The sequence below is a fragment of the Dissoconium aciculare genome (assembly GCF_010015565.1).
Source record: "Dissoconium aciculare CBS 342.82 unplaced genomic scaffold K489scaffold_3, whole genome shotgun sequence".
NCBI lineage: Eukaryota > Fungi > Ascomycota > Dothideomycetes > Mycosphaerellales > Dissoconiaceae > Dissoconium > Dissoconium aciculare.
Window position 1 is genome coordinate 375,005 of NW_022984953.1, and position 27,512 is coordinate 402,516.

General features: G+C 52.4%; 13 protein-coding genes across 13 annotated transcripts; 7 read left to right on the forward strand and 6 right to left on the reverse strand.

Moving 5' to 3' along the window:
• Window positions 1-64: 64 nt before the first annotated feature.
• On the forward strand, window positions 65-1,597 carry K489DRAFT_368139 (uncharacterized protein; the record flags this gene model as incomplete). The annotated part of the gene is made up of 1 exon (XM_033602928.1): window positions 65-1,597. One exon carries the CDS (start codon window positions 65-67, stop codon window positions 1,595-1,597), a length of 1,533 nt encoding a protein of 510 aa, XP_033461946.1.
• A 41-nt stretch (window positions 1,598-1,638) lies between these two features.
• Window positions 1,639-2,537, reverse strand: K489DRAFT_144676 (uncharacterized protein). The gene has a single exon (XM_033599168.1). The coding sequence runs from the start codon at window positions 2,317-2,319 to the stop codon at window positions 1,777-1,779; it is 543 nt and encodes a 180-aa protein (XP_033461947.1). The 5' UTR covers window positions 2,320-2,537; the 3' UTR covers window positions 1,639-1,776.
• On the reverse strand, window positions 2,481-6,424 carry K489DRAFT_399186 (SAICAR synthase-like protein; the record flags this gene model as incomplete). The annotated part of the gene is made up of 4 exons (XM_033606953.1): window positions 2,481-3,498; window positions 3,575-6,027; window positions 6,166-6,209; window positions 6,339-6,424. The coding sequence occupies 4 exons, from the start codon at window positions 6,422-6,424 to the stop codon at window positions 2,755-2,757; spliced, it is 3,327 nt and encodes a 1,108-aa protein (XP_033461948.1). The 3' UTR covers window positions 2,481-2,754.
• Window positions 6,425-7,493: 1,069 nt separating this feature from the next.
• Window positions 7,494-8,131, forward strand: K489DRAFT_144847 (uncharacterized protein). Its single transcript, XM_033599170.1, has 2 exons — window positions 7,494-7,810; window positions 7,859-8,131. Exons 1-2 carry the CDS (start codon window positions 7,629-7,631, stop codon window positions 7,992-7,994), a joined length of 318 nt encoding a protein of 105 aa, XP_033461949.1. The 5' UTR covers window positions 7,494-7,628; the 3' UTR covers window positions 7,995-8,131.
• A 907-nt stretch (window positions 8,132-9,038) lies between these two features.
• On the reverse strand, window positions 9,039-10,463 carry K489DRAFT_144718 (uncharacterized protein). Its single transcript, XM_033599169.1, has 5 exons — window positions 10,206-10,463; window positions 10,074-10,099; window positions 9,898-9,920; window positions 9,649-9,782; window positions 9,039-9,136 (listed from the first exon to the last, which is right to left on the reverse strand). The coding sequence occupies exons 1-5, from the start codon at window positions 10,285-10,287 to the stop codon at window positions 9,123-9,125; spliced, it is 279 nt and encodes a 92-aa protein (XP_033461950.1). The 5' UTR covers window positions 10,288-10,463; the 3' UTR covers window positions 9,039-9,122.
• A 3,264-nt stretch (window positions 10,464-13,727) lies between these two features.
• K489DRAFT_387074 (DEAD-domain-containing protein) lies at window positions 13,728-15,290 on the reverse strand (the record flags this gene model as incomplete). Its single annotated transcript, XM_033606286.1, has 2 exons — window positions 13,728-13,804; window positions 13,868-15,290. The coding sequence occupies 2 exons, from the start codon at window positions 15,288-15,290 to the stop codon at window positions 13,728-13,730; spliced, it is 1,500 nt and encodes a 499-aa protein (XP_033461951.1).
• Window positions 15,291-16,351: 1,061 nt separating this feature from the next.
• On the forward strand, window positions 16,352-17,083 carry K489DRAFT_314955 (uncharacterized protein; the record flags this gene model as incomplete). The annotated part of the gene is made up of 1 exon (XM_033601058.1): window positions 16,352-17,083. The coding sequence occupies one exon, from the start codon at window positions 16,352-16,354 to the stop codon at window positions 17,081-17,083; it is 732 nt and encodes a 243-aa protein (XP_033461952.1).
• A 142-nt stretch (window positions 17,084-17,225) lies between these two features.
• On the forward strand, window positions 17,226-18,630 carry K489DRAFT_421101 (uncharacterized protein). Its single transcript, XM_033608223.1, has 2 exons — window positions 17,226-18,250; window positions 18,309-18,630. The coding sequence occupies exon 1, from the start codon at window positions 17,307-17,309 to the stop codon at window positions 18,159-18,161; it is 855 nt and encodes a 284-aa protein (XP_033461953.1). The 5' UTR covers window positions 17,226-17,306; the 3' UTR covers window positions 18,162-18,250; window positions 18,309-18,630.
• On the forward strand, window positions 18,174-18,747 carry K489DRAFT_313856 (uncharacterized protein; the record flags this gene model as incomplete). The annotated part of the gene is made up of 2 exons (XM_033600970.1): window positions 18,174-18,250; window positions 18,309-18,747. Coding segments are annotated over 2 exons (516 nt in total), but the record flags the coding sequence as incomplete, so codon positions are not given.
• Window positions 18,748-19,210: 463 nt separating this feature from the next.
• Window positions 19,211-20,063, forward strand: K489DRAFT_377453 (Gar1-domain-containing protein). The gene is made up of 2 exons (XM_033604156.1): window positions 19,211-19,428; window positions 19,500-20,063. The coding sequence occupies exons 1-2, from the start codon at window positions 19,290-19,292 to the stop codon at window positions 20,018-20,020; spliced, it is 660 nt and encodes a 219-aa protein (XP_033461955.1). The 5' UTR covers window positions 19,211-19,289; the 3' UTR covers window positions 20,021-20,063.
• Window positions 20,064-20,723: 660 nt separating this feature from the next.
• K489DRAFT_377455 (uncharacterized protein) lies at window positions 20,724-23,822 on the reverse strand. The gene is made up of 2 exons (XM_033604157.1): window positions 23,449-23,822; window positions 20,724-23,371 (listed from the first exon to the last, which is right to left on the reverse strand). The coding sequence occupies exons 1-2, from the start codon at window positions 23,576-23,578 to the stop codon at window positions 20,886-20,888; spliced, it is 2,616 nt and encodes an 871-aa protein (XP_033461956.1). The 5' UTR covers window positions 23,579-23,822; the 3' UTR covers window positions 20,724-20,885.
• A 239-nt stretch (window positions 23,823-24,061) lies between these two features.
• Window positions 24,062-26,042, forward strand: K489DRAFT_377456 (uncharacterized protein). Its single transcript, XM_033604158.1, has 2 exons — window positions 24,062-25,091; window positions 25,145-26,042. Exons 1-2 carry the CDS (start codon window positions 24,379-24,381, stop codon window positions 25,821-25,823), a joined length of 1,392 nt encoding a protein of 463 aa, XP_033461957.1. The 5' UTR covers window positions 24,062-24,378; the 3' UTR covers window positions 25,824-26,042.
• A 723-nt stretch (window positions 26,043-26,765) lies between these two features.
• Window positions 26,766-27,379, reverse strand: K489DRAFT_387080 (histone-fold-containing protein; the record flags this gene model as incomplete). Its single annotated transcript, XM_033606287.1, has 3 exons — window positions 26,766-27,016; window positions 27,124-27,271; window positions 27,356-27,379. The coding sequence occupies 3 exons, from the start codon at window positions 27,377-27,379 to the stop codon at window positions 26,766-26,768; spliced, it is 423 nt and encodes a 140-aa protein (XP_033461958.1).
• Between the last annotated feature and the right edge of the window lie 133 nt (window positions 27,380-27,512).

Consider the following 27,512-nt stretch of genomic DNA (forward strand, 5'->3'; position numbering starts at 1 on the left):
AAGGGCCCATTCAGGATAAAGTATCTCCGGGCTCCACTTCAGAATTCGAGCACACATTGGCATCATGGCCGAGACACCGCAAGAAACTCCGACCGCCACTTCAAAGCGACCCTTCGAGGAGCCTTCGTCACCTTCGGGACCAACAGACCAGCCGGATGCCAAACGACCTGCCCTTGACAAGGTCCTCAAAGAGGATGGCGCCGCTGACGCTGTGGACGCCCTCGAGGCCGCACTATCTGACGACGCTGCCAAAGCTGAGGAAGGCGCTGATGCAAAGCCTGCTTCAGCAAGTAATGGTGTAGAAACCAAAGCCGATGACGCAGCGGCCGCCGATGCCATTGCCGATGCTTCTGCAAATGGCGCAGCCATCGGCTCCACCACAGGAGGTCACAGTCTTCCAGCCGCCGTGACTAGCAGCGGCCAACCAGACTCTCGCAATCAAGGTTCAAAATCATACGCACAGCAGGATGAGTCAAGCTGGCTCCATGTGCGCGCCATCATCTCCAGCGCCGAGGCCGCCACCGTCATTGGTAAAGGCGGTGAGAATGTCTCGCAGATTCGTGCCCTGGCCGGTGCTAAATTGACCGTCAGCGAGTATTCTCGTGGTGCAGTGGAACGCATTCTTACTGTCAGCGGTCCCGTTGATGCAGTCGCCAAGGCATTCGGTCTGATTATTCGCACGCTCAACCAAGAGCCTCTCGACACCCCGTCAACAGAAAAATCCAAGACTTACCCTCTCCGCCTTCTCATTCCACACATACTCATCGGCTCCATCATTGGAAAGTCTGGTGTCCGTATCCGAGAAATTCAAGAGCAATCGGGGGCCCGATTGAACGCTTCTGAATCCACTCTACCTCTCTCAACGGAACGCTCCCTTGTAGTACTCGGCGTTGCCGATGCAGTGCACATTGCCACCTACTACATCGGAAGCACACTTGTAGAGCAGCTGACCGAGCGATTTGGGGGACCAGCTGCATCCAATTATGCCAGCCGCCATGGTGGACCTCAAAGTGTCGTGCCTGGAGGCATGCAGATCGTCCCATACGTCCCCCAACACGTCGGGGGCCAAATGGGCCACGCCGACAACTACCGCCGAGGAGGCCCGCCACCAAACCCAGCTCAGCGCCCGCCCGTCGGCCCTTACGGCGCTCCTTACGCCCACGGCCAACAACCACCACACCAACCTCAACCGCAACCCCACTACAATGCCGGCTCCCCTCGCGCTCCCTACGTCGGTCCCAGTGGTCCGCAACAACCCCAGCCCTACGGCGGTCAACACCCCGGCGTCCCACAACCCAACCACGCCGGCGCGCCTCAGCAACCGCCGATGCAGGGCATGCCCGGCCAGCCCATCACCCAGCAGATCTTCATCCCCAACGACATGGTCGGAGCCATCATCGGCAAGGGCGGCGCCAAAATCAACGAAATCCGCCAGCTTAGCGGCAGCGTCATCAAGATCAACGAGCCGCAGGACAATAACAATGAGCGTCTCGTCATGATCACGGGAACGGCCGAGTGCAACCAGATGGCGCTTTATATGCTTTACCAGAGGCTGGGCGAGTCGAGTAAGAATTCGAATTCGACCATGCCGCGGTGAGCTTGACCTTCTGCGTCTGGGCGTTGGAATCCTTGGCGATGCTGGAGGCCGTAGTCCGTGTAGGAGGGCTTTTTCGAGATAAGACTTGAGGAGACGGTTTGGTTTGACCTCCACAACGAAGCAAGCCCGCTGGAATTTGAAACCAATGTGGGCCATGTCCGCAGAACAGAAAATGATTTTTACGAGGGCAACTTCAGCGACACTGATTTTTTCCATGGCAAGGAGGAGGAAATGGACCTTGTTTTTCTGCCCGCTCTTGAACGCGAAAAAAATAGTTCCGAGAATTGCGAGTTCTTCACATTCCCGAAATTTCTTTGCTGGGGGTCTGTTTCTGTCATACTAGATGTATCAAATTGTTTTCTCCACAATCTCCCTACTTGCTTTCCCGTGACGGTTGCTCCTCTCGATCCATCTCTACATCGTTTCGGAACATCAAAGCGAGTAGAGAGAGGGGATAGTAACAGCAGCGGAGGACCGTCCATCCAGGCAAGTAATAGAAGCAGGCAGAGTTGAGCAGGAGGGTGGGAGATCCGAGAGGGGATCGCACAAAAGAAACGGTACAGAGCAGGCAAGGAATTTGTACATGTATGAAAAGTCTTCGGGTCTCTCTCTCTTCCTCCCTCTTCGCCAAGATAAGATAAATTCCGCCACAGCCGCCGGCGCCGTCGTCGCCTACGGAGAGGAACAAAGATCGAAGTATAACGGGGACGAGATTGACGCATTGACGATGAGAGAGAGAGAGATGACAATGATCAGCGGCTGCTTATGAAAAGGAAGAGAAATTGGGAAGTAGAAGCTTCAGATTCCATCTTACGTCCCTCCCTGCCAAATAATACGATACGATACACCCAGCAGCAAGCAAACAATCTTTTTTCCCGGAAACCCCCCCCCCCCCAGTCTTATCGTTTCCCACCCACGCAGCGCAGAAATTAAAGCAAAAAGAGGAAGAAGGGAGACGCGCGCACACATCCAGTGAGGATGAATGATGGAGCGAGGGAGGGAGGTGATTATACAAAGAAAATTCGTCTCTTCGCCAGACAGGCTTCCACAGACACACACGCGCGTGCGCAAACCCAGGGGGGAAATTATTCAATAATAAAGAGAAACAAGGCCACATCAAGGGGAGCCGATGACTATCACATCGTCCACTCGAAACTCTACTCCAGAGGACGGTCCATCGCCACGGCCGGGCCAGGTAAGAGCGGTAACCGCTTATCCAGATTCAACTCGGCGCTGCTGCGGGCCGACGACGAGGGCCGGCTATTAGGGATATGGTGAGGGTCTTTGGGCGGGGTCGGCGGGGCGCGGCCGCCGATAATGTAATGAGGAGGAGTAGATGAACGGGCGGTGCGGCTGTCCTCGTGATTTGAGGTCCCAGATGTGGTGGTTTCGGGCTCGACAAGGGAGGCGCGGCTCGGGACGGGAGTGACACGGGGGGAGGCGTTGGAGGCGGATTCGGCAGCTTCGCCGATGACGGGGAGGGTGGTGGGAGCGACGATGCCGTCGTTGTTGTCGGTGGCGGAGGAAGGGGGTGAGATGGTGGTCATGAGGCGGTCGGGGAGGTCGGATTCGGGGCCGTGGGTCTTCTTGCTCTTCTCGGCCATGGCTTCGGCTTTATGGAGGACTTCGGCGGTGCCACTGGGATTGCGGCTAGTGGTGGCGGAAAGATGTGGGTCCTCGATGATCCCATCGATGCTACCAGCAGGGATAGCAACGCCTGCAGCGTTTGTAGTGAGACGTTCCTTTTCGGCGACGAGAGCGGCGTGCTCACGGGACATGGTGATGCCCGAGATGAAGCGAATGAATCGATCGCCGTAACGTTCTGGAGGAATGGGGGAAATTTGTGATTCGTGGCCACCAAGACCTTTGTAGAAGTGTTCGGCACGTTTGAGGAGCGTGTACTGTCAATGAATCATTAGCATTTGAACAAATTTCCAAGGGATCCCCGTCATGGTAGAGGAACACATCATTACTCACCCTTGTCAAGCAGTCGATAATACCCAAGTAGTAGATCTCCTCGCCTGGCCGGTCGTCCTCGTGCGTCGCTCGGAAGCCACCATCATCAGCATAGAAAAAGAAACCATCACGCCCAGCCGCTTCCGGCATCTTGTCGATTGCCTGATCCATTGGAATGGGTCTCTGTTTTTGCACCAGATCTCGTAACTCCCGGGCACGCTTGGCGTTTTCCATTTTGCTGGGAGTGCGCGCCAGACTGCCCGGACCAGGCGCCATGACTGTACCAGCGCCTGCAGAATCGTCTTGTTTGGAAGCGCCGCCCGGTTGGAAAACCTGCAGAGTTTTGTCACGAAGATTTTCCTCGTTACCACGCTCAAGGTCGTGGAATCCGACGAGGAGAGAGTAATCCATGATCTTGAGGCGCTGGAGCAATGCGACGTCCTTTTGCATTTGTTCCACAAACGCTGCCTTCTTGGTCGGACCGAATTCGAGGTGTAGATTTCTTCGCAACCAATTCAGATCCTTGAGCGTCGCTCGCGGATTCTTTTCGAGATCTTCTTCTTTGAAATCCCGTCCGATTGTGCTTCCTTTGAGATCAAAGGTGCGATGAATATCACGATGCGGCGGGAAGAGGTTGTTCATGACGACGAAATGGATTTTCCGGCCATATGGGATCTTGACCCGGTGAAGGCCGTAGAATTGTGAGAGTAGCGTATTGGGGTTATCCTGAACGTGATTGTAGTAGTCCACCAAAATTTTGCGCAGAAATTTGTGCTCGCCGTGATGAATGGTCTTGATGATATATTTGTAATCACGGGAGAAGTAAAAGAATGATCCACTCTTGCCAGGCGATCCCAACTCCGAAAGAATGTACTTAGCTGTCAGGGACATGAGATAGTCGGCAGGATCAATCTGAAATGCAGCTCGCATATGTCGAAATACCCAAGGAGCGTAGTCCTTGAATTTGAAATCGTATTTGGCGCTGGGCGTGAGCTCGTTCCCGGCGATATCGAAACTGAATTTATGCTTGGCCGCGAAGTCGCTCGGCTCGAGGGCTCGATCCAGTTTGGCATTACATCGGCTAACACAGAAGCGGATACCTGTGAGCATGTTATACGCGGTGACATAATTGACATGATGTTCGTCGACCTTGGTTCCCACCACGACACGTTCGTCATCGATGTCTTCCCGTTGTTTTTTGGCGCGCTTGGCTTTGATGATCTCTGCCCAGCGTGCAGCGTCTTCGTCCTGGGCGAACTCATCAAGCGGCATATCTGAAGCCACAGACTTCGTCTGTTTTCGCACAAGCTGGAGAGAGCCTCTCCGTTTTGTTGGTGTGTTGGGGGAGAAGCGGCCCGATGCATGAACTGCGCTATCGCTCGTGGGATCCTGTCCATCCTTGGACGTACGGGTGATGACCTTGGGCACTTCGAGAGTATGCCGGTGTACTAAGCGGTCAGGCCGCGACATGGGCAGAATAGAAGGTGAGCTGGATCCATTGGGAGTGAAGGCGGGAGGTGATGAGGCTCGGTGGTGGTGTGGTTTTTGCGGAGGTGGTTTCAACATGTCTTCTGCAACGGGTCCTGACGGAGCTGGCGAGCTCTCCTTGACCGGCGACAGAGCGGCGACCGGTGTTGTCGGGACCGTACCATACGCCGAGGTGCGTGCGGATTGGTTGGGCGTAGTGTCGACAGTGGGAAATGCGACGGGTCTGCTCATCGGAGATCTGGGAGTTGACGGCTTAGTGTTGGCCGGATATGAGCCAAAATAACCGTCGGGCGATACAGCAGACCGGCTGTTGGCATCTCTATTGGCCTCTGATGATCTGTGTTCATTGCTCATGCCGTTTTCCGAGCCATTCATCGTGCCAGAACTCTTCTTCGACCGAGCACTCAATGAAGCAGCCTTTGCGCTAGGTGTTCGGTCGCTGCTGTGACTGCCATTCGGGATTGTCAAAATGCTCCCGTCCTTTCCTCCTAGTCCTTCCCGGACAGTGCTGTTGTGTGTGCCATTTGCGCCCGGGGTTTGTGGCCATCCGCCCGGTAATTGTGTCGCAGCAGACAGCGCTTGCTGCTCGGAGGATAGTCGTTGCAGGTCGCTGGAACGACGACCCTTGTTATTGATCTCGCCATTCTGTGGGGATTGTGAGTATGACGCAGTTGCATGACCAGCGTCGGCGACGACTGTGCCGCCCGTCGGGCGACCATCTATGGCGTGGACCATGAGCCAGGTGGAATGCTGAGCGGCATGGATGTCGGAAGACTTTCTCACGCTGAGTGAGCTGGCGTGAGACGGCAGCCGATGAAGCTGATCGTCATTGTCCGATTGAGGGATTGCGGACGCCAGGGTGACGACGACGGTGGTGGTGGTGGTGGTGGAGAGGGAGGAAGGGCGGTGTGGAGCGGTGTTGGCGTGTCGTCGGGAGAGAAAGCAGGCAGGCAGACAGGCCGGCAGAGAAACAGGCACAGTAAGTGCTGTATACGGTAGGTGAGTAGCGTGAGTTGTTAGTGCAGGCCAGCAGTAGTGGTGGTGGTGGTGGTGGTGTGTGTACCTATGCAGCAGAAGTAGTGCAGTCTGGGATATGATGAAAGTGAGTGATGTCCATCCACTACGTACATCAGAGGGAAGAGAGCCGGAGTGGGTGAGTGAGCGATCACTGTGGTGTCCAGTACAGTAGGGCCAACACACACAACACACACCTCACACATACATAATACATACAGTACACACCTCACACCCAGACAAACGCCGGCGCTCTGGGATTGAATGCCGTGCCAACTTCTACCTCCTCTTGGCACTGACGCAGCGGACGAACGTGTCCAGCAGCCCGGGAGCTTTTTCCTCACTTTCAAGGTTGACAGCGGTTGACATCTGAACTCTAATCCGCCGGTCGCAATATTAATAAACGCCGAGATGCTGGCTGACGTCTTCATATGTTCACGGGATTTTGCTTTTCTATCGTCTTGATCGGAGACCACTACGGTAGAAAGGAACTGGGTTCACGGACTGGGAGATCTATTCGTCGTGTTTGATTGATACCACTTTGCCAACTGTAATGACACTGACACTCACTGTGCACAAGGGATGCAGGACTATCCTGCAAATCATGAAACCCTGTGCACATGCGCCCGGGGAGAATCACCTCAAAAGGCAGGCGCGAAATGGGCTGAATCTTCTCCGATGGAAAAGAGTCCAGTCTCGTACAATATGGGGATGCACAATCGCTTGCGTGTCTTCTTCATTACCGCCGAAGTGTTCACGCATGACAGAGTACAGTAAGATGACCATCATCATTAAGAGTCATAGGCGAAATGAAACGAAGATCCGCAGCACGCACCATGTCCTACAGCGGGTTCAGATTTGGAGACGGAATGCATCATCATTCCTCTCCTCATCACTCGGGAAGATTCCATACAAGGATAATGTAAACAACAGATATTGCTGACGGAGCGCCCGAGGGATGAAAGTGCCCCAGCAGGAATAACATGAATACGAAACAGGGCAAGTCAGGTACCATCTAATGGTTATTTGATTATTATGGTGTGTGTGTGTGTGTGTGCATGGATGGATGGATGGATCAGCTGAATGATCGCCTCTAGGAGGATCATCGTGTTTACCTCATCGCGGCGAGACGCGTGGAGGGCTTCAGAGAGGAGAAGCCCATCGTCCAACGGTCGATCACATGATCGTCACGTTCACACGCTGCTTATGAGTGTCGCTTTCACTACCTACAGTACAATTACCTACAGTACAAACAGTTGGTATGCGGCATGTTCGATTTGTTTACCAGATTGGCCAGAATAAATACGTGATCGGTCGAATATGCCGCACGAGGACTTAATCATCCGCATGGGCGGACAAAAGGAAATCAATACACCACGATGAGTCCACGAGAGTTCCCAAACAATGTGAACGGCGAAGATAGAGCAAGGCAGAATATAATACGATCCATAGCCGAACCAAGGTCATTCTTACATACGATTGACAGGCTGTACGGTGGCATGCGTGCGTCCATTCAGAGACGCCATCGCAACAACGCCCTCGACTCCAGCATGACGATAGGTAGCCCGCCCTGATGACTTTGGCTTTCATCATAAGGCTTCTCTGCCTGCCCAAGTCAATTTTACCAGCCGCCGCGCTAACAACCAACCCATCAGCCCAATCCAGCAATCGGGAAGTTTTTCCCCAATCGTGTTTTACCCTGGTCCTCGGCGCGTCTCTCTCCCTCTCTCTCTACCTACCTAGGTGGGTACCTAGGTATTTCTCTTTCTCCCGTTCATGACTTCATTACTCATCCATCCCTAGGTATTGTTATTGTCAGCTAATTAGTTGGCTTTCGGAGCGACTTCATGGCTATAATCTTAATCCACGTCACTCATCGATGTACCGCATCAGATCTCTTGGGCGAGGACAACATCATGAACGTCATGGAACACAGTAGACATCGTCGCGGATTTTCATTGAATGCTGACCGCGACGATGGCACGTATTATAAATAGTAACAGGCTCGCTAAGTATCCCCCATGTTCGAATGCGCGACTAGGTGCGGCGTGGTTCTTCAGACAGGCAGAGCTTTCTCCCGCGATTTCCAAGGAACATTGACATTTTCGACGCGATGGAACGCGCTCTGGACGATTGATATGTTATAAATGCTCCCTTTTCCTTGCATCATGATACGGAGCAGAATGTAAGATCACAAGGAAGAGAAGGCGAAATGAAACGAGGATATAACAGTATAAAAGTGTTTTTCAATTCAAAAACCCATCAGAAGGATCGCGACAGAATGCGCGCCTCCCTTTCACCATGTTCGCTTCACGCACGCATACACACAAAAATCTGCAAAAGGCATGATGGTCCGCCAGTACAACACGTAGAAAAACGCCAGGCAAACGCCAGTCTGCTCCCTTCACCGCCCACTGTGGACTGTCCACACGTGGCCGGCATCACCACCTCCACACACACACACATACCAGCCCCTTATAAATAATCTGTAAGCACCGACGCGTGACACCTCCCGCTCAAGGGTAGTTCAGAAGAATGTCTTGAAGGACGGCAAAGAAGTGCCGAATGGAGCGGGTAAGCGAGAGGTGCACACATACGGTGTATTACCCAACCTCCCCGGAAGCGATGGGAGGAGGCAATTCGTCGTCGCGGTTTCGTAAAATAAAGAAGAGGGTTCGGGGTTATCTTGAGAGAGGAAGAACTGGGAAAAGGCAAGAAGAAGCAGCAACGTCAGTCCGAAGAGGTGACTTCCGGAAAGGGCGGGCGAGTGCAGCAGCAGCGATTTCATCACGCGTGCGGGTTCGTCGCTCCAGTTCTGGGGAGTAGGGTATTCCTCTTCGAAACGATGACAAGACAAAAAAAAGCGCCGAGGGAAGAATCGAAGTAAAGTCCGAGTCATGGCGGCATTTATGCCTTGGTCGCTGTCGCTCCGGCGGCCTTCTTGGGAGTGGCCTTCTTTGTGGCGGTGGCGGCCTTCTTCTTGGGTGCGGCCTTGGTCGCAGAGGCAGCCTTCGTCTTGGTGACACGGCCAGACTTGGTCTTTCCTAGGACGACAGCAGCCTTGTCCTCAACAGCGGGGGCCTGGGAAAGGAAACTCGAATTAGTAACAGAACTCCGACAACGATAATCGCGTGCATATCGGTTTAAGCAACGGCGGCAGCAAAGAAACTTACAGCCGAGGCAGGAGTCTTACGCACCTTGCTAGTGTTGGCCTTGGTCTTGGTAGCCGGTGCCTTCTTGGTGGCAGCAGCCTTGGGCTTTGCCTCAGCCTTGGTCTTGGTGGCGGCGGTCTTGGTAGTCTTCTTTGCGGCAGCAGTGGTGGCCTTCTTGGGAGCAGCGGCTTTGGCGGCCTTAGGCTTGGCTTCGGTCTTTGCAGCAGGCTTGCTGGCAGCAAGCTTCACGGGTCCGGAAGGTCCTGTAGAAAACGAAGACGACGAGGTCAGCCATCTGCCTGCTTTGATCGAGCGTCGATTGGATAGTTCGATGGCGCAAAGTGCTCGTAGAGAGTACAAGATCATTGCGAATCGATTGCAATGGTTGGCAACATCTCACACAAAAAAAAAAAAAAACGCATCATTGGAAATTTGACTTACCCTTGGGGCGGAGGAAGACACCGCTGTCGGTACCGCGCTGGAGAGCCTTGTTGAGCTGAGTGGTGAAGGCATTCTCGCTGACGTTGGTGACGCTGGGGTGGTTGGCCAAAAGGTGCTTCTTGATGGCTTGACGGCTGTGGAAAAACAAGACATGGTTAGCACGAGGATTCAAAACAAATCATCAAACCCCACCAGCCGCCCAAACTTGGCAACGACGGCGGTGGCGATGGGAGTAAATTATTAACTCACCTAGATCCACCACGGTCCTTGAGCTGAAGCGGCGAGCATATTAGTACAAAGTTCAAAACGTTTTGATCGTTGCTGTCGGGCGCAATCGTGACGCGAAGTCACCGTGTCGCAATCCTGAAAGCGGACGCGCGAAACGGCGGCGAGACGAGGTTTTGCGCCGGATGAAGCACACTCACCTGCAGAATAGCCTCCTTGATCATGTCTATATGCAAGAATCATCAGTAAATGTACCAGAACATGTAAACATCAATCTGACGCGAGAACGCGCGAAATGGTGATGTTTCAATCGGTGTTGGAGCATCACTTACCCTGGTAGGAGGGATGAGCAGCAGTGGATGCGGCCTTCTTGGGCGCGGCCGCAGTGCCAGTTGCCTTCTTAGTTCCAGCCATTGTATTGATTTGGTTTTTTGATGTGGTTGATGAAGCGAGATCTGATCGACAAGATGATGTATTGGAATAGACGAGAAGCTGTGTAGAAGAATTGTTGTTGTTGAATGGCGATGGATGATAATGGAGGAGGAGGGAGGGCAGGGCAGGTGTGCGCGATGCGCGGGGACGCTCTGGTTTTGAAGGCCGGGGTGGGTGTGCCAGCTTCGCTCTAATCAATCTTTCTGCTCTGCACACGCTACACACACTTTCACCACACAGTCTCAACTTTCACATCCGCACACTTTCTCTCTTTCTTCCACAGGCTGGGCCTGTTCTCCGTCTCCTCCTCCTTTTCCTCTCTGTTATTTCTGAATCAAAGAACCATCGATATCTTCCATTGATATAACGCTAACGCCATCGGGACGACGTCCAAACAACACCTCCTCCCATCTCGTCCACGTCGCGTCTGTCTCCGCTCTCGTGGCTGCCATTCCTTTCTCTCTCCCTCACTTCGTCTTCGTAGTCTTCGTCTCACTCGATCGGACCCTGAACGTGCTTTCGTCATCATTCACCGCTCTCATGTGGGTCGGATGGAGATGCTCAGTCGCAGTTCCTCTTGGTCGGTATCGGCGCGCCCTCGCGGCGCTTGGTTCTGCTCCGACGCGCTCGGTTTGTTTTGAAGCATTGCACACTACGATTATTTGGAGTATGCTTTGTGCATGTGTTCATCGTCCGACACGCGGTCTTAGTCCCCAATGCTGGAGACAATCTGTACGCCATGTGATCCGTTTAATGTTGAGCTTTTCATCACGATGAGTGTAGCTTGGCAGATTTTTGTCAGCAGATGCGACGAGCTTCACAGACTCGACTTGTTGCACCACAATAGCGACAACAACAAACACAAATTTCGAGATGGCGAGCCATACGTGCAAATAGACTCTCTTTCATCTGAATCGTACATGCTGTCGGCCTTATTTTTGAGAGAGTTCTCCCATCTTTCCTGAGGCTCGCGCAACAGTCCGGTGACGCCCGAGACGCAAAGCTCAAAAAGCTGTCACCTGATCAACAACGATCCAACGTGACAACAATCCTTTCCAAATGATGACTAGAACTTGTGGTTGGGAAAATGCAGATTTTCCATAAGTGTCATCTTTAGACGTCCTGTGTCTGAGTATCATTGTGTGTATCGTCAACATCGACCGTCGTCCATTAGTCGCGACGAGCCAACCGTCGCAACCCGCAGCGCACTCACACGAGCTGCCTCTCCATTCCATCGAGATTACAGCAATCATGTTGGCCAATTCACCCATGGTGGATTGAGAGCGTAACTTACCTCGCCAGGGCAATCAATTATGTTTTTAAATAATAGACTGCAACAGCGATGCCATAACAAAGTCCTCGCGTGAATAGATCCCCGTCGCGCGTCGGCCAATTCCGCCAAGCCGTCTCCCGAGTGCGATGAATTTCTCCACCGCCAACAAAACAAATCAAATGCTGAAAATCCCGTCAAGTAGCTGAAGAGGAAAGCGTCAGATTTGATCGATTGGGATCGTCAACGGAGCGGGTCTTTCTTTGCGCAAGGAAGCACTCTCGCGGCGCAAGCTCAACGAGCAAACATCTTCGAGTTGGAAAGCTTTCGGTTGGTATCTCTGACGACCTGGGCAAAGCCTGCCACCTTCGCAAAGACTGCGATGCGGCGCTAGATTTTCCGTAGACTCTATGAATCTATTACAATCTTCAATCGATTCCATATCAATCAACGTATGATACGCGCAACATTGTCATGATCGTCAAGTCATCATGAACGAGGATGGTTTCCCCAACGCGACGCCGAAGCTCCCAGCAACACATCCGTCACAGCTCACAACCCGGAAACAACGCATGAAGACGGCACGGATGCGGCCTGGGCCGCCATCCCAACTGCATTGAGTATCGGGCGCGCCTCCGCACAGACCTCTTCTCGTCTCTAATCCGATCACGCATCATGCGCTGAGCCCCAAGCCGGCGGAGGGGGAGAGACCGCCAGCCGAACTGTACACAGGTGTCGCGTGAACGCACGCAAATTGTAACGGGCCAAGACTTGTGAAAAGCTCCCGAGGTCCAAATAGTGGAGAAGAGGATGAATACAGTCACGTAGCAAAGTACACACTATCATCATACGCGGAGAGCGGATCGAGGGTGTTCTGCATTCAAGTGGTACATACGATGGTAGATGGGCCATAGCGCTATGTCTGAAGGACAAAAGCTGCTTTCCCTCACTGCTGTGTCCGCCGTCAGTATGACCTCTCGCCTCCTCGACTTCCAAAAAAAGGTTTTATATATTTTAGGGTGTGGGTCCCCAAATTTGCTTGCTTTCCCTGGTGATGCTGATGCCGGCGTATCCTTTGGGCATACGATGAAATTGAAAGAGGCGCGAAGATCAGTGCATCAGACCTCCAAGACAAAAGGATAAGTCTTCTACACTTTGTTGAATGAAAGCAAGGGTCTTGACAAGTGGGGAACATATGCTGTTCAGATCAGCGCTGCTCAGGCTGACTTCCACGTAAGCTTGAGGGAAGGATTTGTCAGTGATCAGCAGATTGTCAGTTTTTGACGCTTTATTGGCTGCTGCCATCGATGGATATGAACTCGTGCATCAGAATGTTTGAAATTTGTTCGACGAAATTCCGGCAGCGCCTGTGTCGGTCTCCATTGATAATTGGCCGATTCGAACTATGCCAGAATGGCGAAAGGGAACCGAAATTATGTTGTCTTGGGTGCGCAAATGCCCGATTGTTGTATTGTCTTGTTCAAGACACGGTGTTGCAATTGTCGTTTTGAACGGAGCCAGCGTTGTTGGAGGAGTCGGCAATGCTGATGAGGTGATGTGTTGTAGCCAAGATCGACCGAAGATCTCGGAATCGTTCTTAAAGTAAGGAGGTGCGGTCGTGAAGGGATGCTGTAGTACAAGCCGAGGTCGCGAGATAGAGTGTGAAGTTTTTGTGATGATCAGGGTGTAGAACTGATCACTTAGCTGTAGGAAGTATACAGTGCATAGCATACTCCATGTCAGTGCAGTGTCGACCCAATCGGTGTCCAAGAAGTCGGTGGGTTGAGGATTAGCGTTCAACACGAGAGATCAAGAAGAGAAATCGTAAAATGAAGCAAACGCGCAAAAAAAAGCAACAAAGCAAGCAGGTCGTCCGTCAGATCATCTCGCCAAAAGAAAAAAGGTCGTCGCAAGCATATCGCCGCCCCCGGGACCACGAAAAACGTAAGCGTCCGTGTCAGGAAACCAGATCCCGACGATCGTCAAGGAAATTCATGCTCGTAGAAGGAAACTCCAGGCAGCATACCAGCTGGCCTCGTCGTTGTCCCAGCAGAACCACAAACCCAAAAGAAAAACGCCACGATATACTCCTACAGAACTCGCTCCCCAAGGCAGATGATGATGATGACCGGAGCGGCCTGCGCTCCGTCATTTATGCATGCGCAGCTGGCGGACCCGGGGCTTGCGATGGTCCACCGCGCGGTGCGAAACCGCCTCGTCGAGGCTGCCCTTGCGAGCCGTTCGTAGCGACTTGGCCCTGCTGATCAGGACGAGGGCCGCCTCTCCCACGACCAGCGTATCCGCCTCGTCCTCCACGGTGGCCAGAGCCAGTCCGGTTAGCAGGGTTGAGAAGATCTTGGCCACTGCCCTGTTGACGCCCATTCGCAGGTTGGCCAGATTGGTTTGGAGGAGCAGTGTTGATGGGGCGAGGAATAGACTCTGGAGAGTCATAGACATAGAGAGACTTGTCAATAGCAGCCGGGATGGGCTGAATTTCAGTGCCCAATTCCTGCTCAATGCGGTAAAGATTGAAACGATCCTCCCAATTGATCAAATTAATTGCTAGACCAAGGTGTCCAAATCGACCAGAACGACCAATACGATGAAGATATGTCTCTGCATTCTTGGGAAAGTCAAAGTTGATGACGACGTTCACAGCCTGAATGTCAATACCTCTGGTCAACAGATCTGAGCAGACAAGGTTGCGCATGGCGCCGTTGCGGAAGTCATGGAAGACGCGATTTCTGTGATGTTGTAGCATTTTGGCGTGAGAGTAGAAACAGGAATAACCCAATTCGGTGATCTTTTTAGCCAGAAGCTCGACTCGGGTAGTGCTGTTGCAGAAGATGATGGACTGGTTGATCTGCAGGCGACTGAACAGTGTGTTCAAACAGTGAACCTTTTGCTTCTCCTCCACAAAGGCATAGTATTGAGTAATACCGCGAAGCGTCAACTCGTCCATCAAGTTGATTTCGTGTGGGTCATTCATGTGTTTATCCTTGAAATCCTTCACGACAACTGGGAATGTAGCAGAAAAGAGCATGACCTGTCGATCTTTCGGGTGGAATTGTAGGAGCTGTTCGATGGTGACGGTGAATTCGGGTGACAGCAGCTTATCGGCTTCGTCCATGACAAATGTTTGCGCATGTGAAAGATCTGCTACTCCCTTGGACGCCAAATCAAGAATACGTCCAGGTGTGCCGACAACGATGTGAACAGGTTCATTCAAGCGCATGATATCATCGCGTAGGCCAGTACCTCCGGTTGTGACCATGACATTGATCCCCAAGTGCTTGCCGAGGGTCTTGCATACTTGTGATGTTTGCAGCGCCAACTCTCGCGTTGGCACGAGGAGAAGAGCTTGGATTTTGTCGACCTTTGCATTGACACGTTCCAGTGTGGGAATCACGAAGGCCGCAGTCTTGCCAGTACCGTTCTTGGCACGCGCCAGAACATCCCGCCCAGTCAGCGCAACCGGAATGGTCTCTTCTTGAATGGGTGACGGCTTCTCAAAACCAGCCTCAAAGATTCCCATTAACAGTTCTCGCTTCAAGTAGAACTCCTCGAACTCTATTCCCTTTGTCGCCGTAACATCTTCGGTTTGGTGTCGGTTGTCCTTTGGTGGGGCCTTTAGGCCTGCCCGATAATCGCCTGCATTTGGTGTGCTGTCGTTGAGACTGGTCGCCTCGAGCTTATTTGACAGCTCGGACGCCATTATAATGGAGATGTAGAGTCTTCTGTGAAAGTTCTCTCACACTTGCGCGTGCTCTTGTCCAAACTCAACGGTGGTGTTGAGAACAGAATTCCGGTAATGAAGATCGGTGTTGGAAATTGAGACCTGTCAACTAGCCGGCGAATGCGGTGTGTTCGATGTGAGAGGTTGATTTGGTCGCTAGACACAATATTGGTGATACAACCACGATTGATGGGTCGAATCGCTTTCACGCCTTGATGATGAGTGAGCTGAAGATTGGCCAAGTCGTGGTGAGCGCACAGCAAGCCCAGTGGTGAGTTCCGGTTCGGCCACAGGATAAAGCGGATCTGAAGATGATGTTTTCGTCGAAACGGGTCGGGTGGAAGGATCAGAGTTGGGTGATGAGAGGGAGTGGAAACAAGGTGATAGGTGTCGAATTGTGCTGGTTGTAGAAATCTGGTAGCCCTGGCATGGAGAAGAACCAGAGCCAAAGCCAATGTTGGTGGTGGGCTTGGTCCAAGCTGGGCCGCAAATATTATGTATGTACTGTACCGTACAGTCCAGGATATGGCGAGTACAATAATCACACCTGCATAAGGATATACTCATCCCTTGCTTGACCTCCGTCTCCTCCATGCATACATATACGTGATAACGAGGTTGTCCACGCCAATTCAACTCTGCTTTGCCATCCAATAGCTGCTTCAGACCGCATTTCCATTACGACCGCTTAATGGATGCTTGACGATCCGTTGGTATCATTCTACAAGAACTTCCCGAGATCATAGCTTCTTAGTTGCGTTGCCGCCATGGCCAGTCCGAGAATGTTGGTGATAGCTCGTATGCCTGCGTTGCACGCTCAACGACCGTTTGCATCAATTTGTCGAACATCCAGGGCGTCTCATCTCTCATCATGGGCATGCCTGAACTCGTCGCAGACCACAATCAAATATCCACTCTCTCGACAATCCCGATGCAGACAAACCACAACCAGTTTGTCTCTGGCAAGCCTCAAACCGCACAATTTGATACGATCATTGAGCCAGTCGCGATCACTAGCTGAAGATCAGAAGCCACGGAAAATGAGCGACGATGCTCTCCGAACGTGGGCTGAAGGTTATCTCGCCTCGGGCGGTGGAGCGACGGCTATGCTCAAACTCGCCAAGCGTCGCTCCAATGCCCTTCTCGCCATAAGTATTATCATAGGGATCAATGCCGCAGTCTTCGTCACGTGGCAATTCACATTATCGACAAACAATCAGGTACTCTCCACAATTATGCAGTCACAATTTATGACATCCAACTTGCACATGGCACACAATTGCTACTTCAGCCTGGTCGGAGCTGCTTTCTCACATACCAGCCCGGTTCACTTTTTCTTTAATGTGGTGAACCTGTGGTCTTTGGGCTCATTTCTGGTCACGATACCTGGGATCGGAGCAGCTCACGTCATTGGCATTACACTCTCTTCTGCTATCATCGGCAACCTTTGCCAACTACAGAGGAATCCTCCTGGAGACAGGATACTACTCGGCGCCAGTGGGGTCGTAATGGGCATTGCGGCCGTCGCGACTTGTTGTGCGCCGTCTGCCCCAATGCGCCTTTTCCTCATCCCTGTGAACTTTCCTCTGTGGGTGTTCACGGTCGGCTATGCGTTGGTCGACTCTTATTATATCAATTCGCCAACAGCCACTACCGGACATGCCGCACACATCGGAGGCGGACTGGCCGGTGTAGCATATTACTGGATTTTTCTCCGCAGATATGGTGCTCAGCAGCTGGCACGTAAATTCTTGCGAAGCCAACATAAGTGAGAGCTCAATGGTACGGAATTCTACTGGTCAACTCAGTGATTTGGGGCCTATCATCAAGCTTACTACTCAGCTTTCGATGGATCGCTATCTTGACACAAGTGCGACGTAAAGCCGCAGGCAGGAGCCAATGATAAGCGTGAGATGAATGATCTTCGAGGAGCTCCTGCCTGACTTGTTTCATGTACGTGTAAATTTCCGAGGTCAGAAACCTTGACACGCCCTGATGGTAGGTTGGATACGAGAGTTCACTGTACATAATCATTTCTCTGATCGCTACATATGCAGTATCAGCATGTTGGCATTACTACTGTTCTCCGTTCTCCTGCATTTCGCCACTGGGACGACCCGAGCTTTTGAATGCCATACGACCCCCAGCTCATTGTTCTCGCGCTGGACTGCTCCTCTGGCTCGTTTGGTATCCGATTTTTTGCATAGCCAATGCGAGAGCCACAAAGACCTCTTTGAAGACAGGAGAATCCATATTGCTACGTGGCCGCAATATGGAAATTTCACTACCACAGGCACGGAGTTGACGACATTTTCGAGTGTCCAAGGTTTCGCATTCGCTATACCCAGGTGTGCGTCAGCCGGAAGCAGACAAGCGGTGCTCGACGACCTCATGAGTATGATGGGATATGAGATGGGCAGTATGCTGAACTTCTCGATGCCGGTTGAGTGGTCAACATTCTCGATTATCGGTGGGCAGCCAACCTTGCATGCAGCTGATAGAAGGCCGTCGATTGCAGAAATTGGGCCTCGAACGAACAGGTTTGGCCACTTTCGAACCTTCTATTCCAGCACAAACAGAAAAATTGAGGTGAACATTGATGCGCAAGGTCACTGGTTTGATAACGCAAGTTCCCATCTGAGCATAGCAGGTTGCGGCGAAGCTGACATGCGCTCACGACTGGTCACATTGGAGACACATTACTTTTCCTCGGAAGGATTAACCATCGTATCAGATGTGGATGATATTCTTCGAGTTGCCGAGATCTGGAATCCTAAACAGATGATCTTCAACACCTTTGTGCGGACCTTTCAGCCTTGGTTGGAAATGCCCCAGATTTATCGAGACTAGCAATCCACGGCACCTTCAGCACATTTCCATTGGCTTTCAGATACGCCGGAGCTTGGCTATGACTTTTATGTCCAGGGTATAAATAAGTAGTCAGTATGATTCAAGACCCTTGAACGAGTCGTTAGGCAGCTAACTCCCAATGTTCAGTTATCCTGCAGGCACGTTTGACTTTCGACCGATGATATACGACAGCATCCACGAGACGATGAGTCCTCGCTACAACAATCTGCACCGGCTCATGGAGTCCTTTCCACGTCGAAAGTTTGTCTTCGTCGGCGACACAACGCCAGGTTCTACACTTAAGACCTACATCGGCCTCGCAAAAGAGTACCCGGATCAAGTCCAGTGCATAATTGTCAGGGATGTTTCTGCCACGGAGCCAGCCAACTGGATCACACCGAACTTGAAAGATCTGCGGAAGCTCAAGGGCAAATACATCATCTTTGATACACCTCAAGATCTCGACAACACTACTTCTTTGATGACTCGGTTGCAGAGTGGTGAGCAGGCTGGATGCGGCGGTGTGGACATTGATACCGGCGCCCATGGTTACGGTCCCATTAGCTCGATGGTGATCTCAGCATAGCGTGCTGTCAACATGTTCACTCGATGTTCGCTTCTCCTGTGGAAGAGACCTCACGTCGCTTGTCCAGCAGATCGGCGCACGGGTGCTTGGTACCATCACGGAGGGTACGAGCCGCAACATGATCATGCAATAAGGAGTGTTGTAAAGATGAACTCCGGCTGGGGGTGAGCCGTCCGTAGCGGGAGAAGCGAGATTGTTCTTCCGTAGATATCGTGCTTTATGAGCGATGATACAGCTACCTAGGTAGTCATTCAATGTCGCCCAATTTCTGCCAACCATATCATATATCATGGTGCCCATGTGCTTTCTAGAGTTTGATGAGCAGAGCCAAAATCTGAAGCCTGAGGCCTAAGCGCCCATGAGCGGAATATTCCCGCTTGCCAAGATCTTTTCGGCTTTGCTTGATTTTGTCGCAAAGAGCTTGAAGCAAGAAAAACTAGCTGCAACTTCAAAATTGCGATTACTCGCGCCAATCGCTCGAACTCCGCAGCGAACACTTCCGCAACATCAACAATTTATACAGGCGAGACCGCCCACGAACAATGTCATTCCGAGGGGGCTCACGAGGAGGCGGTGGAGGACGTGGTGGATTTGGCGGCGGTGGTGGAGGTTTCCGAGGCGGCCGTGGAGGCGGACGAGGAGGATTCCAATCGAACTACGGACCACCAGATGCAGTCTTCGGTGAGTTATCTCGCAGACAACCGTCTGGAAATGTTTTTGATAACGATGGCAATCTAACGTGGCCATCGCAGAGATGGGTGAATTCCTACACTCGACCGAAGGCGAGCTCGTCTGCAGCTCCATCAACACTAAAATCCCCTACTTCAACGCGCCCATCTACCTTGAGAACAAGACCAAGATCGGACAGGTCGACGAGATTCTCGGCCCGCTGAACCAGGTTTATTTCACTATCAAGCCGCAGGAGGGCATCCAGGCAACTTCTTTCAAGACCGGTGACAAATTCTACATCGGAGGCGACAAACTCTTGCCATTGGAGAAGTTTCTGCCTAAGCCAAAGCCGCCGCCAGGAACAGTATCGAAGGTCAAGAAGCCCGCACGTGGCGGTGCTCGTGGTGGTGCCGGTGGTTTCTCTCGGGGTCGGGGTGCGCCCAGAGGACGGGGTGGTCCACCTGGTCGCGGAGGCTTCGGCGCAAGAGGCGGTGGTGGATTTGGAGGACGAGGAGGTGGCGGCGGGTTCGGTGGTGGACGAGGCGGCAGCGGATTCGGCGGACGTGGACGTGGAACGCCTCGTGGCCGTGGCCGGGGATTCTAGGGGCTTGCGTCCTCAGCCTCCTTCCTGTCCTCTTGTGTTTGCATGGCGAATCGGCGTTTGGAATTACGGGTTTACACGAGATGTTTCGTGTCTGGTTTACGATCTGCTATCACTTGTGTTGTCGTTGTGGGGGCATGGCGTAGAGACACGCTGCAGTCGGATCAGGCTGACCCCTATGTACTATGCTCAAATCTGATGAACCACTGTCATATTGCATCTGTTTACACTGTGCTCCCTTTGTGCCGTGTCGGGGTCCTCGAAATCGCGCAGTGCACTCGTCACGGGCATCTGACAATCGGTTGAACACGTTTTCTCGCATTTGTAAGTAGACACAGCCCAGACGTCAACGCTTTTCGGTACATAAGCAATGAGACAACATGCAATCGCCACGATCATATATCCACCACCAGATCTCAGTGCATATAAACGACAGCTGAAGATCAAGATGAATATACAATATGATGATATTGCCATGCAAGGTCATGATCAATCATGTTGAGCCAAACGGTCGCTTCGCGCAAAGACCGCAAACGAAAAGCGAAAACAACCCAAACCCTTAATCGACCCTAAGGGCCAGCATCACTTGGGCATCTGGGCACGTTGACGCCCAACCCCCAAAGCGTCTCAATATCACCTGGGCAGGTTGGGTTGGAGAACCCGCAGGTCACACAACGACGCTCACATGAAAGGTGAACCAAACTAAGCCACGCTCGAGTATAATTGGGCTTTTCCAACAAGACAGATATGACCTTCTACAGAGTGCTTGATCGCACCAAAGAAACCAATGGCACAACACTCGTCAGCATTCATACAGTCCTTCTATTTCCCATCATGCAACAACGCCTAAAACCAATGTAGAGTGCGATCACCCCAACCCAGCAGTACCAAACCTCATCCGCTGCTCAACGGGATTGATCAACCCCTCACCCGATTGGCCCAAACCTTTACCCTCCTGCCATCCCATCTTCTGCATCATACGATGACCGAAGCTGTCGCTGCCAATCTTCGACGCCGATGCGCCGACGATTTCGCCATTCCGGGGAGCGTGACTACCACCTCCGCCACCCCGGCCGCCGCCAACAGTCCGTGCAGCTCGGCCCTTACGGGCGAGGGCATTCTTGAGCTTATACACCTGGCCGTGGGTGGCGATGGTGCCGGAGCGGGCGATTTCGACGAAGGCGTCGAATTCGGCGTCGCCAGGACAAGGGGTGCGTTGGGTTTTGGTGATCATGGGAAAGCGGTGCTTGCCTGCTCCTTGTGACTTGGAATTGAGATGAAGTCGCGTACAGATCTCGTGGAGAGCCTTGCGGTCGGCCTTGTCCATCGGAGGAAATGCGCGCTGTTCGAGGTCGACCTCAAGGAGGAAAGCGTAGAGCTCGTCGAGACATTGTTTGATTGTGATGCCCGTTGAATATTTCGCCTTAAGGTCTTCGCGGCCTGTTCGCGCGGCCTTGCCAAGTAGGCCATCCTTGCGCTGCTCTTCACGTTCAAGCTTTTTGAGTCGCTTCTTTTCGCGATCATTATCCCACGACGCCATTGTGACCTCGAGGAGCTCGTCGTCCGATATTGCCTCCAGAGCGGCTGGGATCTTGCCCTTGCGACCCTTCTTAAGAGGTCGAAGCGAAGGGCGGTCAAAATCCATTATGTCAAAGCCGTTATTACCATATTGATCCAAGCTGTCAGCGAGCGCAGTGGCATCGACAAAACGATGAGGTTCTCGTTTGCCTCCACGCCTGGAGCGCTTGCTGGGTGTACTACCGAAGGTGAGTTTGCCGATGTCAGCCAAACCGAGCTGTGCTGCTTCGAGGTCGCCAATGCCATCATCAAAATCACCATCCTCAATGATCAACTCGTCTGCGTCGATACCCCATTCTGCTTGTTTGGCAAAGAGTCGGGCAAGTTTTTCATCCTCCATGCGCTCGATCCGACGTCTTCGCAGGTCGTCCTCGTCATCGTACATCTGAGACTGGTTGTATTCAATTTCATCCTCCAACTCTGACTGACCCTCATCGGAGTCCTCACTGTCGAAGTTTTCCGGAACATCAGAGCCATCACTAACCCATGCGCTGTCTTCGCTTGCATCTTTGCTCTTGTCATCATCTTTAGACATTTTTAGCTTGCGAGGAAGAACTTCATCGTCTGGAATGATTCGTCCGTCGACCACGAGCGAAGGGCCTTCAAGACCTGCTGTGCGTGCGAATGCCAGCATGCCCGAGACCGTACCTGAGCTGTCGCCTGTCTGTTGTTCCTCCTGTTCCTCCTGTGCTAATTGCGCGGCAAGATTGGCCATATAATCGTCGTATGCTGCTTCTGCGCCATCATCGTCTTCGTCTGAATCAAGAGCAGTTCTTAAGGCTCGGTTGCCCTTCTTTCGGCCCTTCTTACCTCTCCTCTTGGAAGTCCGAGCATTACCATTTTCCTGGGCCTGAAGCTCGTGATTCTTATTTGTGGCATTTTTCTCACATTGTAGCAGTGATGAAATTACATCCTCGGCATCCTTATCTCGAGTCATCTTTGTTTCCCTGACCGGAAGATTGAGCTTCTGCTGAGGTGTCAGCGTCGGCTGTTTGGACGACGTCGCCATTGCAGTCTCGAGGGTAGGTTGTTTTTCTCCCGGAGCATGATTCCTCCACCACGATCCGGACGGTGCAGGAGTAAAGCCCTGTGATTCCTTTGTTGCATCTTTTGCTAATTTTCCAGGTCCAACCCCAAATGCGATACTCGTTGCAGTGTTTGACTCGAGTCGATCCGCGACCTCGAAGGCACCTGCTGTGACTGTCTTATTACTGACGTGCAGTGGGTCGTTCACAATCTTCGTGCGTCCTCGGCCATGAAAGACGACCTGTTCCTCACTTGAGTCCGATCGAGCTGGAGACGGAGACCGTCGGAGAGGGACATCGTGCCTGACCTTGCTAGGTCTGACGAGCGTCTCGTCTCCGGCGGTGTCCACTATGAAGAGAGGGGCCTCGATATGGATCGAAGTCTCAGCAGATTCCGCATTGTTGACGCTGGCGATGCGTGTATGATGTGATTGTTCCTTGTCGATATCCATTTTCACTTCACGATCTTCAAGAATCATTTCGGCCATGCTGTGATTGGGCACTGTCGCGTCAATGTCCGTAATGATGTTCGTGATGATTGTGCTATCCTCATTATCCTCATCCATATCCTCGGAGTCCTCGCTACTGCCATTGGCGATCTGATGTTTGAGCTCTATTGGTGGTGTGCTGGTGCCGGCGCTGATAAATGCGATTGTGCGGTGCCTAAGCTCGACACGGTTACTGCTAGGCGTGGACGTGGCTTGAGTATTTGTTTGCGTGAAGCCACGGAACCCGGTGTAGATGTTATCATCTGTGTTTTGGCGATACAATTTCAGCACTCGTTCTGATCAAGATTGAGTTGTACGAGCAGTGGCGAATATGACCAACCATCATCGTCGGACCAGCCATTGGCTCTTGAAGCACCGCCTCCAGATTGCCAGGAATTGCTCTTCTGGGCCTTCTGCTTGTGCTTTGCACGACCCGAGGTTGGCGTTTTGCCGCCCTTCTTTTTCGCCATGATCTGTGACTGGTTCGCGTCGCTTACAGATTATGCGCTTCAAGCTTGAAGACGAGGACGCCGCGCTCTGACTATGCGATATTCGAGGTGACACTTCCTGAGGCCAGCAAGATAAAACGACAGAGACACGTCAATAACAATTGCAACCGGGAGGGACTTAACGATCCCTCAAGTGAATAAGAAAGTTTGCGATTGCCTTCAGTGGACCCCGTCCGTTCCTGACATTTATTACCGGACGATGACATGCACGAGTGATGAGCAAGCGCGGAGCTCAGGGCAATCATGCAGGTGTGCTTTGAGCTACAGTGACCTATCGATAGGCGATACCAAACCCCCGCCACCATCGGGCTGCCTGGAATGCGACAAGGCAAGTAAGCCGGGCGACCTGGAGGATCATCGCTGCGCAACAGGGCAGGACTATTGTGATAAGTGCGGGCGGGCACGCTTCCGAGGGCCTGCGTCTCGTGCTCACTTCAGATGACACATGCTGCAGTGCTTGCACTACACACATTCAACTCTTCTGGTCAGAAGCACTTGGAGCAGATCATAAACCAGATACAGCAGCAGCAGCCTCCCCGTGATTGTACAGTAGTCCGCTTGACGCACATCGAAGCACACGACCGCGATTCCCATATACTCGGGCTCCCGTCAGCCAGACCATAGAGACCTGGACTGCTCTGGCTGCACTCGCTCACTATCCTGGCATCCTGTGGATGTGAGTGCAGCGACAGAGCAGACCCCACGCAACGACCTCTCCTCTTACTTCACTACCTTCTATCGCACCTCTGGTGTCCCTCATAATGAACGATTTCGCACGCATCTCTAAGCGCGCTGTGGAGTTCATCTTTGATCGTCCGCCACGTAATGACGACTCATCACCGATCTGGTGTCTAGGCAAATCGTATGACTCTTCGCACATCGATGTCCGTTCTATCGCCTCAACAGGCAGCTCGCCCTCCGGCCGATCCGACGCCGCAGTCTCACATCCGGATTCCGCCGTCGCCGACGATGTATCTTTACAGCCAAGGGAGCAAACAGATGAAGAGCTAGTGAAGACCTTCGACCAGGTTCAGGTCTCGAAGTCGATGGATGAGGAGGATCTAGGATGGCCCTCTGAGTTTCTGGACGATTTCGAGTCGCGGATCTGGATGACATATCGGAGTGGCTTCGCGCCTATCGCCAAATCGTCAGATCCGGCGGCCTCAGCTGCCATGTCGTTTACCACGAAAATGCGCAATCTCGCAAATCAGGGTGGCTTCACATCTGACGCGGGCTGGGGCTGTATGATTCGTAGTGGACAGTCTTTGCTGGCGAACACCGTCTTGACGCTGAGGTTGGGAAGGGAGTGGAGGAGAGGCCAGAAGCAGAAGGAGCATGAGGAATTGTTGTCACTCTTCGCAGATACACCAGAAGCGCCGTTTTCAATACACAAGTTTGTAGAGCACGGCGCGCAGGCGTGTGGGACTTATCCCGGTCAATGGTTTGGACCAAGTGCGACCGCCAGGTGCATTAGGTGAGGCAGTCGATGAACGTACGCTTTCAATACCAGCGCTAAATGTCAGACAGCGCGCTCACTGAACGATATGACCAAGCCGGACTGAGAGTCTACGCAAAGCCAAATGATGGAGATGTCTATATTGACTCACTAGTCGCGACGGCCACACAGAAAGATGCCGACGAGCAATTCCAACCTACGTTGATCCTTCTCGGGATCCGAATAGGAATCGAGAAAATTACACCCGCGTACCACGCAGCTCTGAAGGCCGTGCTGGAATTACCGCAGAGCGTGGGCATCGCTGGCGGCCGGCCCAGCAGCAGTCACTACTTCGTCGGTCATCAAGGCGACCACTTCTTCTACCTCGACCCCCACTACACTCGACCGATGCTCTCATCACAACCACAAGCAGAGGACGTGGGAACATGTCACACACGCCGCCTGCGCCGGTTGAGCCTAGCGGAGATGGATCCATCCATGCTGCTTGGTTTCCTCGTGCGTTCAAGGGAGGACTTTGATGACTGGCGAGCTGCAATCGCCGTGATTCCTGGGAAAGCCATCATTCATGTGCACGAAAAGGAGCCGAAATATGCTACCGGCTTTGAGCGACCTGGTGCTGAGGACGAGGTTGAGACCATGGACGATGACGACGATGATGACGACGATGATGATCTTGGTGCGGAGCCGGAGGAGGTTCATAAGGAAGGGAGCTCAGAGGAAGACGGGCCTCGCAATGTTGGTCCATCATAAAGTAATCCCTACATACAGCAGTCTCCCCGAATGCGAGCATAGAGCCGCAATTATGCTGTGACTTTGTGCATGGAGGGACAATTGATGTGCATTTTTACGCTTGTATGAAGGAGCGCTTTGGTGGGCGATGCAATCCATAGGCCGAGGGTACATGAGAAAATCACACGGCAGTACGATGAACTTCGCTATATTATGATGAACTGAAATATTGATCCCAACGCGATCAAAGTTCTCATTTCGCTATGTCTAATCAATCGCATGTCGTCCAAGGTTCCCAGCCTCGTCAATGGAAACGGTATGACGCACGGTGCATATAGCGGTGCAACATTTTCCCAGCGCGCGTGTCAAGTCCAGGCGCTCGACGCGAGCGCGACACGCTAAAGCACATGCGGACGAATGTCCAAACAACACCTCATGGAAGCCCCAGTCCAGTTGGCCCAGCCACACAGTATTCACGTTGAATCGCTCATCTTGTAACCGTTAAATGCCAATGGCAACAAGATTTTGAAGCGAGATTGAAGGCAGATTGTAGCCGTGGAAAGAAGAAACAGTTTTCAAGATCATGCATTCATCTCGCAGCTATGTTTGGTAATCGCAGCAGCCATCCCGAAAGATTTCCTGGTGCTGGTGCTGCTACTATACATTCCTTTCCAGCGAATAACGCTCACCAGTTCGGCGCGCGACCAGCTGCATATGCCGGCGCCGATGGTATTTCTGAGAGCGAGAAAGCCGGAGAAAACATCTTTCAACTCGAAATGTTCTCCATTCGAGTTTCACAAAACAGGGAAAATAATAATTCAAAACCCAGCCCATGATCGCATCACACGAACAAAAACGCCACAGAGCCCATCATTCATGAGCCCAATTCCCCCTGAATGTGTTAAAGAACCAAGTCGCAAAAAGGAAAACGCCCCATCAGATCCAAAGAAGAGACAGAGTCGCTTATTTGGTGGATGAAGAGTACTTGGTGACGGCCTTGGTACCCTCGGAGACGGCGTGCTTGGCAAGCTCGCCGGGGAGGATGAGTCGGACGGAGGTCTGGATCTCACGCGATGAGATTGTGGACTTCTTGTTGTATGCGGCGAGCTTGGAGGCCTCGGTGGCGACGCGCTCGAAGATGTCGTTGACGAAGGAGTTCAGGATGGACATGGCACGGTTGGAGATACCGGTGTCGGGGTGGACCTGCTTGAGGACTGCAGAACAAAAGACGCGTCAGAATTATGACTCATGATATCACATGTGAAAGACCGGATTGGACTTCGAGGTTCGAAGTGGCAACCGAGCTTGAAAGCTGACATACCCTTGTAGATGTAAGAGCTGTAGGTCTCCTTGCGGGTCTTGGTGCGCTTCTTCTTGTCACCGGAGGGAGCGGCAGTCTTCTTGCCAGCCTCCTTCTTCTCGGTGGCGGGAGCCTTGCCGGCTGGGGCCTTGCCAGCGGTGGTGGGGGTCTAAAGGAAAACACGTGTCAGAGATGCGATGCGCTCAATCAAAGGGCGGAATTGCGCGCAAAGTCGCAAACTGGTGCTAAATACCTTGGATGCAACCTTGGGAGCCATTTCGACGATTTCGGATTTGTTGGAAAGTAGAGGATGAGCTTGAGATAAGTCTGGGATGAATAGCGGTCAAGGTCGATGAATTCCTGCAGCAGTGGGTTGGTTGAGGAAAGAAGAGAGGGAAACGCGTCGAAGG